The 15,196-nt window shown below is 50.9% G+C and overlaps 3 protein-coding genes across 3 annotated transcripts; all 3 read right to left on the bottom strand.

Annotated features, from left to right (window-relative positions):
• Positions 1–1,349: 1,349 nt before the first annotated feature.
• Positions 1,350–3,334, bottom strand: LOC146768238 (inositol 1,4,5-trisphosphate receptor-interacting protein-like 1). The gene has a single exon (XM_085570147.1). The coding sequence runs from the start codon at positions 3,241–3,243 to the stop codon at positions 1,822–1,824; it is 1,422 nt and encodes a 473-aa protein (XP_085426273.1). The 5' UTR covers positions 3,244–3,334; the 3' UTR covers positions 1,350–1,821.
• Positions 3,335–7,460: 4,126 nt separating this feature from the next.
• On the bottom strand, positions 7,461–9,202 carry LOC144245991 (inositol 1,4,5-trisphosphate receptor-interacting protein-like 1). The gene has a single exon (XM_077781789.2). The coding sequence runs from the start codon at positions 9,152–9,154 to the stop codon at positions 7,733–7,735; it is 1,422 nt and encodes a 473-aa protein (XP_077637915.2). The 5' UTR covers positions 9,155–9,202; the 3' UTR covers positions 7,461–7,732.
• Positions 9,203–13,625: 4,423 nt separating this feature from the next.
• Positions 13,626–15,156, bottom strand: LOC146768237 (inositol 1,4,5-trisphosphate receptor-interacting protein-like 1). The gene has a single exon (XM_085570139.1). It carries the CDS (start codon positions 15,063–15,065, stop codon positions 13,644–13,646), a length of 1,422 nt encoding a protein of 473 aa, XP_085426265.1. The 5' UTR covers positions 15,066–15,156; the 3' UTR covers positions 13,626–13,643.
• Between the last annotated feature and the right edge of the window lie 40 nt (positions 15,157–15,196).

Below are 15,196 nucleotides of genomic sequence, written 5' to 3'. Positions count from 1 at the left end.
TGGTAACTCATTCCATGGCTCAAACTCAAAATCACAGCTGTTTCCAGCTGTCTGCCAGGGTCTAAAATGCTTCTGACCAAGGCCTGGAACCTCTAAAAATGTCTGAGAGACATTTTGAGTTCCCACAGCTGGTGACAACCTGGGCCACGCTGCCCATGGAAGCTGTGGCTGCCCAGTCCCTGGCAGTGTTCCAGGTCAGGTTGCATGGGGCTTGCTGCAATGTGGCCTGGTGGTGCAAGGTGTCCCTGCCCTTGGCAGCAGGCTTGCAACAAGACGGTGTCTAGGGACCCTTCCAAGCGGAGCCATGCTGTGATTCTGGGATCAGAGGGGCGTCAGGGGCACGTGGCCTTAATTGCTGATTAGAACCAATTCAGCACTGTTAGTTTGGTTGAGTTCGCAGAGACTGTTCACAAGCCCAGATTCCCATCGGGTGACTTTTACCAATACTATAGGTGTGGCTGAGATCAAGAAAGTCTCGCATGCTCCAGATTCTGCAAAAGTGCCTTTTATTGAAACAAGAGCACAGCAGATCCTTGCTTGCTCGTCATGCATGCGCTAACTATGGAGCATTACTACGCATCCAAACAGATCTATTAAATACTCAATTTATATTGTTCCATTGTCATATTCGTCATGATGATTTTTTAATTATATAACATTCCACATATTTAATAAACATTTAATTCTAAACATATTGTATAAAATTACTGTTTTGTAGTAAATACAATATGTGTGTGTATAATACATATTGTATACATATAACTGTACTATCAAAATCTTGCCTCCGAAAAATTCAGTAACTACAGAGTATGAATATGTGTCACAAGAGCCACAAATGACTCTGACATAATAGTGACATCATATACTTGCTATTTCTTTTTATAAAATAATATGATAATTTTAAAGATATTGTATTAAATTACTGTTTTGTAGTAAATACAATATGTGTATGTATAATACATATTTTATAAATATATCTGCATCATCAAAATCTCGCCTCTGATAAATGCAGTAACCACAGAGGATTAATATGTGTCACAACAGCCACAAATAACTGTGGCATAATAGTGACATCCTCTACTTGCTATTTCTTTTTTTAAGATAACGTGATCATTTCTAAACTATCGCTATAATATGTATCTATTAAAACACATGTGTTAGTAAAAATATTTGTATCAATATATACACACTATAGTTATATAGACAGATATCTATCTGTCCATGCATCCCATTCATTCCTGTCTTTGTCATGGAGCTACAAGCTGGTTCTCTGCCACCAGCTGCAAGCCCCGCGAGCACACGCATCCAAAGGAGGCCAGCAAGGCTGGTGAAGGCTTGGGAACACAAGCCCTGTGAGGAACAGAGCTGGAGTTGTTTAGCCTGGAGAAATGGAGACTCAGAGACAACCTTGTCACTCCCTCCAACTACGGGAAAGGTGGTTGTAGTCAGGTGGGGGTTGGTGTCTCTCTCCAGGCAGCAAGTGACAGAACAAGAGGACACAGTCTTTAGCTGTGCCAAGGGAAATTTAGGTTGGACGTTAGGAAAAATATTCTTACTGGAAGAGTGGTAAAGTACTGGAATCGTTTGCCTGGGGGAACTGGTGGAGTCACCATCCCTGGATGTGTTTAAAAAAAGGTTGGATATGGCACGCAGGGTCATGGTAATAGCTAAGGTGGTGTTAGGCCATGGGTTGGACTCGATGGTCTTAAATGTCCCTTCCAACCTAGTGATTCTGTGATTCTCTAATGCTGTGATTCTACGTGCCCCGCTAGCAGCGGCCAGAGGCCGGCACTCTTGCCAGGCGACGGCACAGATCAAGGCCTAGGGGTGGGCAGCCAGATCCTGTGGCAGGCCGTGGAACAGGTTGGATGGCCTAGCCCTTTGTGTATCTGGGGGCAAGCGGAACTCCTCCGGAAGCCTCTGGTTGCCCACTGTAAAATGCTCCAGGGGTTTGCCTTCCAGAGATAAGTGCAGCTGCTCCAGAGCATCCGACAGCTGCAGCAGGAAATGTCTCCTGTGCCTCTGCGACGCCGGTACGGTGCTCAGCAGGCGCGTGACATTGGTCTTGATGGAAGGGATGGAAAGGGCCTTGCGCGCAAGAACACGGGCAAGGAGCTGCAGGCATTTAAGGTGTGAGTCGTCCTGGGGAGCCGGCCTGGCCATGCGCCTCAAGAACTTTGTCTCTGCCACGCTGTAGGTCTCGGGCCACGTTGTGCTTGGGGTGTGGGCCCCTCGATGCTGGCTGCTGATAAAGATGTCTGAGGCGTGTTGCTGCACCCCAAACAGCACCTTAACCTGGAAGCTTTCTTGGCTGTTGCTCAGCCTGAGCTTGCAAGAGCGTTTGGAGGGCAGCAGCTCTAAACGCCAACTGCGTGACTGGGGCAAAAGACGCCAGTTTTCTTCCACCAGCGCGCAGAACCACTGGACAGTTTTCTCCACGTCGAGGTAGGAGCCGGTGCACAGCGTGTCTAGGAGGTTGGGCTGGCGAGTCCTCCTCCTAATCACGTCAGGGTGGTGCTGGAAGCACAGCATGTTCGTGCCCTGGTAATCCCTGGGGCAGCTGCACTCCAGCTCCACAAGGACACGGAAATTCCTGCCAGGCTTCTGCTGGTCGGTGTCACGCTCCAGGTGGAAGATGTGGCCTTGGGGAGGAGTCAGGGGTACAAGCACCCGGTACACAACTTCCTCCTCACGGGCGGCCCAACCTTCAAAGGCACTGCCAAAACCAATGGCTTGTTGCAGCACCGGGTAGAAAGTCCCACTCAAGGCACGCCCGAGGACAGTTGTGAAATTGTCTATCAGGGCCACTGTCCTGTTGCAGCCTGTCTGCAGGTCCTCTACAGGCCCCTGTATGTGCTCCTCTAGAAGCCATCTCACATCATACACGCATGTCTCGTCCTCTACCTCCTTCTCCTGTTCCGTCTCCTCCTTGCCACCGAACTCTGCCCCACGACTTCTTGTCCTCCGCATAAACCATGCTGCCAAGAGAAGAACCAAGAGCCCAGCAAATGCCCAGACCTGCCAGGGCTGCAAGGCAGACCAGAGCAGGTCTCTCCAGGATGCGCCACTCTGCATCAGCGCCAGCTGCTCCACCTCCCGCTCCAGCCGAATCCTCTCCTCTTCCTGGAACTTTGCACGCAGCTCCATTTCCCGATGCGTCTCCTCATCCAAAACATCACCCACGGGCTGCGGGTGCTGGACTACACGCAGCAAGAGCAGGAGCCACAACACGCAGAAATCCATGGTCTGCAGGAGGATGGAGAGAAGGCCTTGATGGGGAGTGGGGAGGGAGGCGGCTGCCAGTGGGAGCAGCAGGGACACGAATCCCAGTGATCTGAGGGCAGCAAGAACAGGGCCCCAGACAGCTGGGGGCAGGAAGGCCTGTCCCACTGGCCCAGCAGCAGCAGCAGCAGCAGCAGCACTGTACCGTGGCCAAGGCTCTGCCATGAGGGGCTCTCCCTCCATGCAGAGGGAGAACCCAGCCAGGGGTGCAGCGTTTCTAACCCCGCCCCTTGTCCCCAGCACGGCCTCCCTGCCACGCGTGTGCACTCACCGCTTGCCCAAGGAATCCGGGGCCACTGTTACCCGCTGGGGCCTTTTTGTACCTGCCCCCACTGTGACACGTCCCCCACGATGTCACAACTGCCGCAGCACATCACAACCCAGCCAAGTCGATTCTTTGTCCCCAGCCCAGCTCAGCCCCTCCGAGTAGCCCTGGTGTAATGGTTAAGGGTGCTTTTGAGTGAACCTTCTTCAAAGAGCTTCCCTTGGTCTTTCTTTGGTCTTTCTTACCAGCTGCCTCCATCGGCAGTCTCATAGATATCCATGGTGGAAGGCACCCTTGGGATCACTGAGTCCAAGCCTCGACTCCACCCTGGTTGAATTACCCTTAAATCTCTGCATCTCCGAGGTTGAAAAAGTCCTTGAAGATCATACAGTTCTACTACAAACTTAACACTGCCTACTCCACCAATCAGCCAGGTCTCCAAATGCCACATGCCCAGGACTTCTAAAGCTTTCTGAGGGTGGTGACTCAGCCGTTGCCCTAGGCAGCCTGTTCCCAAGCTTGATATCCGTTTTGTTGAAGGAATATTTCCTGCAGATCCAATCTAAACCTCCTGTGGCACAGCTGGAGAAACTTTCCTCTGGTCATATTGTTTCTTCCCTGGGCGAACAGAATTCATCAATGGATCTGCTTGCTAGCACTTGTAACACTTGTGACACTGGTGGAATTGCGGAAGGTGAGAGTAGGCAGAAACAGTATGGAAAGACAATCAGCAGAACAAAAGGACATGCAGATATGACCAAAAAAGAGACAATGAGATAGAGAGAACAAAAAAAGGAGTGAAAGGCCCAGCCTCTTACACTCCTAAGAAGCCCTGTTAAGAGATTGTTTTCTATGCAAAGCTAGAGCGTTTTTTAATTCTTTCTCTCCTCCTACCTTTCCCTACTGGCCCTTCTTTGTGGAAATCAGTTGCTGCCTTTACTTTCAGGGTGCTTTGATTCCTACCTATCTAATTACTCTCTGAAAAAAATCTATTTCATACATGTCAGACCTGAAGAAAGATTCTGGGCCAGAAACTTGTCCTCCGTTCTCAGCTGTGCCTGTGTTGGCCTACCTACCCCTGCTGTCCCTTCTTCCTGGTAATTTTGCAAGAACCAAAGCTGTGCAATACCCGTCCAACACTGGTGAAGCTTTATCGGTTCTGAAAGGTGCTTATTATTCATAGAGATCCCCTCTGCTATTTCCACATGGAATGAGAGACAGCCAGCATAAGACACCAGTATTACTATGGCCATGCAGGGGGGGCTATTGGTTGTTGCTTCTTGCTGGGCTGGCACTTTCCTCTGCACACTTGTCAGCACCCTAGGGGCCCAAGGCAGGCTGGCCACGCTTCTCACAGCCACCAAAGACTCTGGCCCCAGAGCAGTTTGCCCCTCAGGGTGGCCCGGGGCTGGCTGCCTGTCCCCGGCCAGCTGCGCCTGGGCCGCTGCCTCAGCCGTGAGGGATGCAGAGCCGCGAGAGCCCGTGGCTCTCTGCTGGGCCGCACAGCTGAGCTCCCAGCTCCAGCTGGCAGGGCCTCAGCGCCCAGCCTGTGCCCTCCCGCCCCGACGGCCATGCCAGGCCCTGCTTGCTGCCCTGATGGTGGCACTCCCGGCCCCCAGCGCTCTCCAAGGGCTTCTCCTGGGGCACCTTCCTGCAGCCTCTCAGAGCCTGCACAAAACCCAGCAGAGGCCTGCGCTAGGGCTGCTTACAAGGGCCTGGAGGGACAGCACCAGGGGCAGCGGCTTCCCACTGACAGAGGGCAGGGTTAGGCTGGAGATGTGCAAGAAAGTGTGCCTCTGAGGCTGGTTGTGAGAACCCCAGCCTTGCTCTGGGGTCTCATAAGGTGGTGAAATTCCTCCTCCAACCCGTGCTTCCAAAGAAGAACTCCTCAGGCTTTTGCTGTTCGGTCTCGAGGCAATTTATTGCTAGTTATCTAACAGATTATGTTCTTGGACTGCGGCTATTTGATCAGCGGCCTGGGTAGAGGCACACACACACACTGATATCCTCTCTATCTGCTGTCTTCTTCGTCTCTCCCCCTGCCCAGGGCTGCTGCTATCTTTTATATGATATATTACGTATTACATGTTTATAGTCTTCCCCCAATACCTACTACCTATATTACAAAGTGCTTTTCTACTCTAAACCAATCTGTGAGTGCCAACATCACCAAGGTCATGGAGGCAAGGAAAAAGAAGGAAGAAGAACAGGGTCAGCCCACTTTCCTCCATCTTAGAACTCCTGACTCCCATGTACAAAGTAAAAACCCCCCTGTGCATGTGCTAAAAAAATTTCCCCTCTACTTTGTAATTACTTTTACTATACTATGTAACCTTTTGTGACTGCTTGTTCCACCTCCAAAGTTGGTAACTCATTCCATGGCTCAAACTCAAGATCACAGCTGTTTCCAGCTGTCTGCCAGGGTCTAAAATGCTTCTGACCAAGGCCTGGAACCTCTAAAAATGTCTGAGAGACATTTTGAGTTCCCACAGCTGGTGACAACCTGGGCCACGCTGCCCATGGAAGCTGTGGCTGCCCAGTCCCTGGCAGTGTTCCAGGTCAGGTTGCATGGGGCTTGCTGCAATGTGGCCTGGTGCTGCAAGGTGTCCCTGCCCTTGGCAGCAGGCTTGCAACAAGACGGTGTCTAGGGACCCTTCCAAGCGGAGCCATGCTGTGATTCTGGGATCAGAGGGGGGTCAGGGGCACGTGGCCTTAATTGCTGATTAGAACCAATTCAGCACTGTTAGTTTGGTTGAGTTCGCAGAGACTGTTCACAAGCCCAGATTCCCATCGGGTGACTTTTACCAATACTATAGGTGTGGCTGAGATCAAGAAAGTCTCGCATGCTCCAGATTCTGCAAAAGTGCCTTTTATTGAAACAAGAGCACAGCAGATCCTTGCTTGCTCGTCATGCATGCGCTAACTATGGAGCATTACTACGCATCCAAACAGATCTATTAAATACTCAATTTATATTGTTCCATTGTCATATTCGTCATGATGATTTTTTAATTATATAACATTCCACATATTTAATAAACATTTAATTCTAAACATATTGTATAAAATTACTGTTTTGTAGTAAATACAATATGTGTGTGTATAATACATATTGTATACATATAACTGTACTATCAAAATCTTGCCTCCGAAAAATTCAGTAACTACAGAGTATGAATATGTGTCACAAGAGCCACAAATGACTCTGACATAATAGTGACATCATATACTTGCTATTTCTTTTTATAAAATAATATGATAATTTTAAAGATATTGTATTAAATTACTGTTTTGTAGTAAATACAATATGTGTATGTATAATACATATTTTATAAATATATCTGCATCATCAAAATCTCGCCTCTGATAAATGCAGTAACCACAGAGGATTAATATGTGTCACAACAGCCACAAATAACTGTGGCATAATAGTGACATCCTATACTTGCTATTTCTTTTTTTAAGATAACGTGATCATTTCTAAACTATCGCTATAATATGTATCTATTAAAACACATCTGTTAGTAAAAATATTTGTATCAATATATACACACTATAGTTATATAGACAGATATCTATCTGTCCATGCATCCCATTCATTCCTGTCTTTGTCATGGAGCTACAAGCTGGTTCTCTGCCACCAGCTGCAAGCCCCGCAAGCACACGCATCCAAAGGAGGCCAGCAAGGCTGGTGAAGGCTTGGGAACACAAGCCCTGTGAGGAACAGAGCTGGAGTTGCTTAGCCTGGAGAAATGGAGACTCAGAGACAACCTTGTCACTCCCTCCAACTACGGGAAAGGTGGTTGTAGTCAGGTGGGGGTTGGTGTCTCTCTCCAGGCAGCAAGTGACAGAACAAGAGGACACAGTCTTTAGCTGTGCCAAGGGGAATTTAGGTTGGACGTTAGGAAAAATATTCTTACTGGAAGAGTGGTAAAGTACTGGAATCGTTTGCCTGGGGGAACTGGTGGAGTCACCATCCCTGGATGTGTTTAAAAAAAGGTTGGATATGGCACGCAGGGTCATGGTAATAGCTAAGGTGGTGTTAGGCCATGGGTTGGACTCGATGGTCTTAAATGTCCCTTCCAACCTAGTGATTCTGTGATTCTCTAATGCTGTGATTCTACGTGCCCCGCTAGCAGCGGCCAGAGGCCGGCACTCTTGCCAGGCGACGGCACAGATCAAGGCCTAGGGGTGGGCAGCCAGATCCTGTGGCAGGCCGTGGAACAGGTTGGATGGCCTAGCCCTTTGTGTATCTGGGGGCAAGCGGAACTCCTCCGGAAGCCTCTGGTTGCCCACTGTAAAATGCTCCAGGGGTTTGCCTTCCAGAGATAAGTGCAGCTGCTCCAGAGCATCCGACAGCTGCAGCAGGAAATGTCTCCTGTGCCTCTGCGACGCCGGTACGGTGCTCAGCAGGCGCGTGACATTGGTCTTGATGGAAGGGATGGAAAGGGCCTTGCGCGCAAGAACACGGGCAAGGAGCTGCAGGCATTTAAGGTGTGAGTCGTCCTGGGGAGCCGGCCTGGCCATGCGCCTCAAGAACTTTGTCTCTGCCACGCTGTAGGTCTCGGGCCACGTTGTGCTTGGGGTGTGGGCCCCTCGATGCTGGCTGCTGATAAAGATGTCTGAGGCGTGTTGCTGCACCCCAAACAGCACCTTAACCTGGAAGCTTTCTTGGCTGTTGCTCAGCCTGAGCTTGCAAGAGCGTTTGGAGGGCAGCAGCTCTAAACGCCAACTGCGTGACTGGGGCAAAAGACGCCAGTTTTCTTCCACCAGCGCGCAGAACCACTGGACAGTTTTCTCCACGTCGAGGTAGGAGCCGGTGCACAGCGTGTCTAGGAGGTTGGGCTGGCGAGTCCTCCTCCTAATCACGTCAGGGTGGTGCTGGAAGCACAGCATGTTCGTGCCCTGGTAATCCCTGGGGCAGCTGCACTCCAGCTCCACAAGGACACGGAAATTCCTGCCAGGCTTCTGCTGGTCGGTGTCACGCTCCAGGTGGAAGATGTGGCCTTGGGGAGGAGTCAGGGGTACAAGCACCCGGTACACAACTTCCTCCTCACGGGCGGCCCAACCTTCAAAGGCACTGCCAAAACCAATGGCTTGTTGCAGCACCGGGTAGAAAGTCCCACTCAAGGCACGCCCGAGGACAGTTGTGAAATTGTCTATCAGGGCCACTGTCCTGTTGCAGCCTGTCTGCAGGTCCTCTACAGGCCCCTGTATGTGCTCCTCTAGAAGCCATCTCACATCATACACGCATGTCTCGTCCTCTACCTCCTTCTCCTGTTCCGTCTCCTCCTTGCCACCGAACTCTGCCCCACGACTTCTTGTCCTCCGCATAAACCATGCTGCCAAGAGAAGAACCAAGAGCCCAGCAAATGCCCAGACCTGCCAGGGCTGCAAGGCAGACCAGAGCAGGTCTCTCCAGGATGCGCCACTCTGCATCAGCGCCAGCAGCTCCACCTCCCGCTCCAGCCGAATCCTCTCCTCTTCCTGGAACTTTGCACGCAGCTCCATTTCCCGATGCGTCTCCTCATCCAAAACATCACCCACAGGCTGCGGGTGCTGGACTACACGCAGCAAGAGCAGGAGCCACAACACGCAGAAATCCATGGTCTGCAGGAGGATGGAGAGAAGGCCTTGATGGGGAGTGGGGAGGGAGGCGGCTGCCAGTGGGAGCAGCAGGGACACGAATCCCAGTGATCTGAGGGCAGCAAGAACAGGGCCCCAGACAGCTGGGGGCAGGAAGGCCTGTCCCACTGGCCCAGCAGCAGCAGCAGCAGCAGCAGCACTGTACCGTGGCCAAGGCTCTGCCATGAGGGGCTCTCCCTCCATGCAGAGGGAGAACCCAGCCAGGGGTGCAGCGTTTCTAACCCCGCCCCTTGTCCCCAGCACGGCCTCCCTGCCACGCGTGTGCACTCACCGCTTGCCCAAGGAATCCAGGGCCACTGTTACCCGCTGGGGCCTTTTTGTACCTACGCCCACTGTGACACGTCCCCCACGATGTCACAACTGCCGCAGCACATCACAACCCAGCCAAGTCGATTCTTTGTCCCCAGCCCAGCTCAGCCCCTCCGAGTAGCCCTGGTGTAATGGTTAAGGGTGCTTTTGAGTGAACCTTCTTCAAAGAGCTTCCCTTGGTCTTTCTTTGGTCTTTCTTACCAGCTGCCTCCATCGGCAGTCTCATAGATATCCATGGTGGAAGGCACCCTTGGGATCACTGAGTCCAAGCCTCGACTCCACCCTGGTTGAATTACCCTTAAATCTCTGCATCTCCGAGGTTGAAAAAGTCCTTGAAGATCATACAGTTCTACTACAAACTTAACACTGCCTACTCCACCAATCAGCCAGGTCTCCAAATGCCACATGCCCAGGACTTCTAAAGCTTTCTGAGGGTGGTGACTCAGCCGTTGCCCTAGGCAGCCTGTTCCCAAGCTTGATATCCGTTTTGTTGAAGGAATATTTCCTGCAGATCCAATCTAAATCTCCTGTGGCACAGCTGGAGAAACTTTCCTCTGGTCATATTGTTTCTTCCCTGGGCGAACAGAATTCATCAATGGATCTGCCTGCTAGCACTTGTAACACTTGTGACACTGGTGGAATTGCGGAAGGTGAGAGTAGGCAGAAACAGTATGGAAAGACAATCAGCAGAACAAAAGGACATGCAGATATGACCAAAAAAGAGACAATGAGATAGAGAGAACAAAAAAAGGAGTGAAAGGCCCAGCCTCTTACACTCCTAAGAAGCCCTGTTAAGAGATTGTTTTCTATGCAAAGCTAGAGCGTTTTTTAATTCTTTCTCTCCTCCTACCTTTCCCTACTGGCCCTTCTTTGTGGAAATCAGTTGCTGCCTTTACTTTCAGGGTGCTTTGATTCCTACCTATCTAATTACTCTCTGAAAAAAATCTATTTCATACATGTCAGACCTGAAGAAAGATTCTGGGCCAGAAACTTGTCCTCCGTTCTCAGCTGTGCCTGTGTTGGCCTACCTACCCCTGCTGTCCCTTCTTCCTGGTAATTTTGCAAGAACCAAAGCTGTGCAATACCCGTCCAACACTGGTGAAGCTTTATCGGTTCTGAAAGGTGCTTATTATTCATAGAGATCCCCTCTGCTATTTCCACATGGAATGAGAGACAGCCAGCATAAGACACCAGTATTACTATGGCCATGCAGGGGGGGCTATTGGTTGTTGCTTCTTGCTGGGCTGGCACTTTCCTCTGCACACTTGTCAGCACCCTAGGGGCCCAAGGCAGGCTGGCCACGCTTCTCACAGCCACCAAAGACTCTGGCCCCAGAGCAGTTTGCCCCTCAGGGTGGCCCGGGGCTGGCTGCCTGTCCCCGGCCAGCTGCGCCTGGGCCGCTGCCTCAGCCGTGAGGGATGCAGAGCCGCGAGAGCCCGTGGCTCTCTGCTGGGCCGCACAGCTGAGCTCCCAGCTCCAGCTGGCAGGGCCTCAGCGCCCAGCCTGTGCCCTCCCGCCCCGACGGCCATGCCAGGCCCTGCTTGCTGCCCTGATGGTGGCACTCCCGGCCCCCAGCGCTCTCCAAGGGCTTCTCCTGGGGCACCTTCCTGCAGCCTCTCAGAGCCTGCACAAAACCCAGCAGAGGCCTGCGCTAGGGCTGCTTACAAGGGCCTGGAGGGACAGCACCAGGGGCAGCGGCTTCCCACTGACAGAGCGCAGGGTTAGGCTGGAGATGTGCAAGAAAGTGTGCCTCTGAGGCTGGTTGTGAGAACCCCAGCCTTGCTCTGGGGTCTCATAAGGTGGTGAAATTCCTCCTCCAACCCGTGCTTCCAAAGAAGAACTCCTCAGGCTTTTGCTGTTCGGTCTCGAGGCAATTTATTGCTAGTTATCTAACAGATTATGTTCTTGGACTGCGGCTATTTGATCAGCGGCCTGGGTAGAGGCACACACACACACTGATATCCTCTCTATCTGCTGTCTTCTTCGTCTCTCCCCCTGCCCAGGGCTGCTGCTATCTTTTATATGATATATTACGTATTACATGTTTATAGTCTTCCCCCAATACCTACTACCTATATTACAAAGTGCTTTTCTACTCTAAACCAATCTGTGAGTGCCAACATCACCAAGGTCATGGAGGCAAGGAAAAAGAAGGAAGAAGAACAGGGTCAGCCCACTTTCCTCCATCTTAGAACTCCTGACTCCCATGTACAAAGTAAAAACCCCCCTGTGCATGTGCTAAAAAAATTTCCCCTCTACTTTGTAATTACTTTTACTATACTATGTAACCTTTTGTGACTGCTTGTTCCACCTCCAAAGTTGGTAACTCATTCCATGGCTCAAACTCAAGATCACAGCTGTTTCCAGCTGTCTGCCAGGGTCTAAAATGCTTCTGACCAAGGCCTGGAACCTCTAAAAATGTCTGAGAGACATTTTGAGTTCCCACAGCTGGTGACAACCTGGGCCACGCTGCCCATGGAAGCTGTGGCTGCCCAGTCCCTGGCAGTGTTCCAGGTCAGGTTGCATGGGGCTTGCTGCAATGTGGCCTGGTGCTGCAAGGTGTCCCTGCCCTTGGCAGCAGGCTTGCAACAAGACGGTGTCTAGGGACCCTTCCAAGCGGAGCCATGCTGTGATTCTGGGATCAGAGGGGGGTCAGGGGCACGTGGCCTTAATTGCTGATTAGAACCAATTCAGCACTGTTAGTTTGGTTGAGTTCGCAGAGACTGTTCACAAGCCCAGATTCCCATCGGGTGACTTTTACCAATACTATAGGTGTGGCTGAGATCAAGAAAGTCTCGCATGCTCCAGATTCTGCAAAAGTGCCTTTTATTGAAACAAGAGCACAGCAGATCCTTGCTTGCTCGTCATGCATGCGCTAACTATGGAGCATTACTACGCATCCAAACAGATCTATTAAATACTCAATTTATATTGTTCCATTGTCATATTCGTCATGATGATTTTTTAATTATATAACATTCCACATATTTAATAAACATTTAATTCTAAACATATTGTATAAAATTACTGTTTTGTAGTAAATACAATATGTGTGTGTATAATACATATTGTATACATATAACTGTACTATCAAAATCTTGCCTCCGAAAAATTCAGTAACTACAGAGTATGAATATGTGTCACAAGAGCCACAAATGACTCTGACATAATAGTGACATCATATACTTGCTATTTCTTTTTATAAAATAATATGATAATTTTAAAGATATTGTATTAAATTACTGTTTTGTAGTAAATACAATATGTGTATGTATAATACATATTTTATAAATATATCTGCATCATCAAAATCTCGCCTCTGATAAATGCAGTAACCACAGAGGATTAATATGTGTCACAACAGCCACAAATAACTGTGGCATAATAGTGACATCCTATACTTGCTATTTCTTTTTTTAAGATAACGTGATCATTTCTAAACTATCGCTATAATATGTATCTATTAAAACACATCTGTTAGTAAAAATATTTGTATCAATATATACACACTATAGTTATATAGACAGATATCTATCTGTCCATGCATCCCATTCATTCCTGTCTTTGTCATGGAGCTACAAGCTGGTTCTCTGCCACCAGCTGCAAGCCCCGCAAGCACACGCATCCAAAGGAGGCCAGCAAGGCTGGTGAAGGCTTGGGAGCACAAGCGCTGTGAGGAACAGAGCTGGAGTTGTTTAGCCTGGAGAAATGGAGACTCAGAGACAACCTTGTCACTCCCTCCAACTACGGGAAAGGTGGTTGTAGTCAGGTGGGGGTTGGTGTCTCTCTCCAGGCAGCAAGTGACAGAACAAGAGGACACAGTCTTTAGCTGTGCCAAGGGGAATTTAGGTTGGACGTTAGGAAAAATATTCTTACTGGAAGAGTGGTAAAGTACTGGAATCGTTTGCCTGGGGGAACTGGTGGAGTCACCATCCCTGGATGTGTTTAAAAAAAGGTTGGATATGGCACGCAGGGTCATGGTAATAGCTAAGGTGGTGTTAGGCCATGGGTTGGACTCGATGGTCTTAAATGTCCCTTCCAACCTAGTGATTCTGTGATTTTCTAATGCTGTGATTCTACGTGCCCCGCTAGCAGCGGCCAGAGGCCGGCACTCTTGCCAGGCGACGGCACAGATCAAGGCCTAGGGGTGGGCAGCCAGATCCTGTGGCAGGCCGTGGAACAGGTTGGATGGCCTAGCCCTTTGTACATCTGGGGGCAAGCGGAACTCCTCCGGAAGCCTCTGGTTGCCCACTGTAAAATGCTCCAGGGGTTTGCCTTCCAGAGATAAGTGCAGCTGCTCCAGAGCATCCGACAGCTGCAGCAGGAAATGTCTCCTGTGCCTCTGCGACGCCGGTACGGTGCTCAGCAGGCGCGTGACATTGGTCTTGATGGAAGGGATGGAAAGGGCCTTGCGCGCAAGAACACGGGCAAGGAGCTGCAGGCATTTAAGGTGTGAGTCGTCCTGGCGAGCCGGCCTGGCCATGCGCCTCAAGAACTTTGTCTCTGCCACGCTGTAGGTCTCGGGCCACGTTGTGCTTGGGGTGTGGGCCCCTCGATGCTGGCTGCTGATAAAGATGTCTGAGGCGTGTTGCTGCACCCCAAACAGCACCTTAACCTGGAAGCTTTCTTGGCTGTTGCTCAGCCTGAGCTTGCAAGAGCGTTTGGAGGGCAGCAGCTCTAAACGCCAACTGCGTGACTGGGGCAAAAGACGCCAGTTTTCTTCCACCAGCGCGCAGAACCACTGGACAGTTTTCTCCACGTCGAGGTAGGAGCCGGTGCACAGCGTGTCTAGGAGGTTGGGCTGGCGAGTCCTCCTCCTAATCACGTCAGGGTGGTGCTGGAAGCACAGCATGTTCGTGCCCTGGTAATCCCTGGGGCAGCTGCACTCCAGCTCCACAAGGACACGGAAATTCCTGCCAGGCTTCTGCTGGTCGGTGTCACGCTCCAGGTGGAAGATGTGGCCTTGGGGAGGAGTCAGGGGTACAAGCACCCGGTACACAACTTCCTCCTCACGGGCGGCCCAACCTTCAAAGGCACTGCCAAAACCAATGGCTTGTTGCAGCACCGGGTAGAAAGTCCCACTCAAGGCACGCCCGAGGACAGTTGTGAAATTGTCTATCAGGGCCACTGTCCTGTTGCAGCCTGTCTGCAGGTCCTCTACAGGCCCCTGTATGTGCTCCTCTAGAAGCCATCTCACATCATACACGCATGTCTCGTCCTCTACCTCCTTCTCCTGTTCCGTCTCCTCCTTGCCACCGAACTCTGCCCCACGACTTCTTGTCCTCCGCATAAACCATGCTGCCAAGAGAAGAACCAAGAGCCCAGCAAATGCCCAGACCTGCCAGGGCTGCAAGGCAGACCAGAGCAGGTCTCTCCAGGATGCGCCACTCTGCATCAGCGCCAGCTGCTCCACCTCCCGCTCCAGCCGAATCCTCTCCTCTTCCTGGAACTTTGCACGCAGCTCCATTTCCCGATGCGTCTCCTCATCCAAAACATCACCCACGGGCTGCGGGTGCTGGACTACACGCAGCAAGAGCAGGAGCCACAACACGCAGAAATCCATGGTCTGCAGGAGGATGGAGAGAAGGCCTTGATGGGGAGTGGGGAGGGAGGCGGCTGCCAGTGGGAGCAGCAGGGACACGAATCCCAGTGATCTGAGGGCAGCAAGAACAGGGCCCCAGACAGCTGGGGGCA

Source organism: Lonchura striata, chromosome 2 (genome assembly GCF_050655825.1).
Source record: "Lonchura striata isolate lonStrDom1 chromosome 2, ASM5065582v1, whole genome shotgun sequence".
Classification (NCBI taxonomy): domain Eukaryota; kingdom Metazoa; phylum Chordata; class Aves; order Passeriformes; family Estrildidae; genus Lonchura; species Lonchura striata.
Note: the sequence above shows the minus strand (reverse complement) of the source record. Positions and strands in the feature narration are given on the sequence as shown.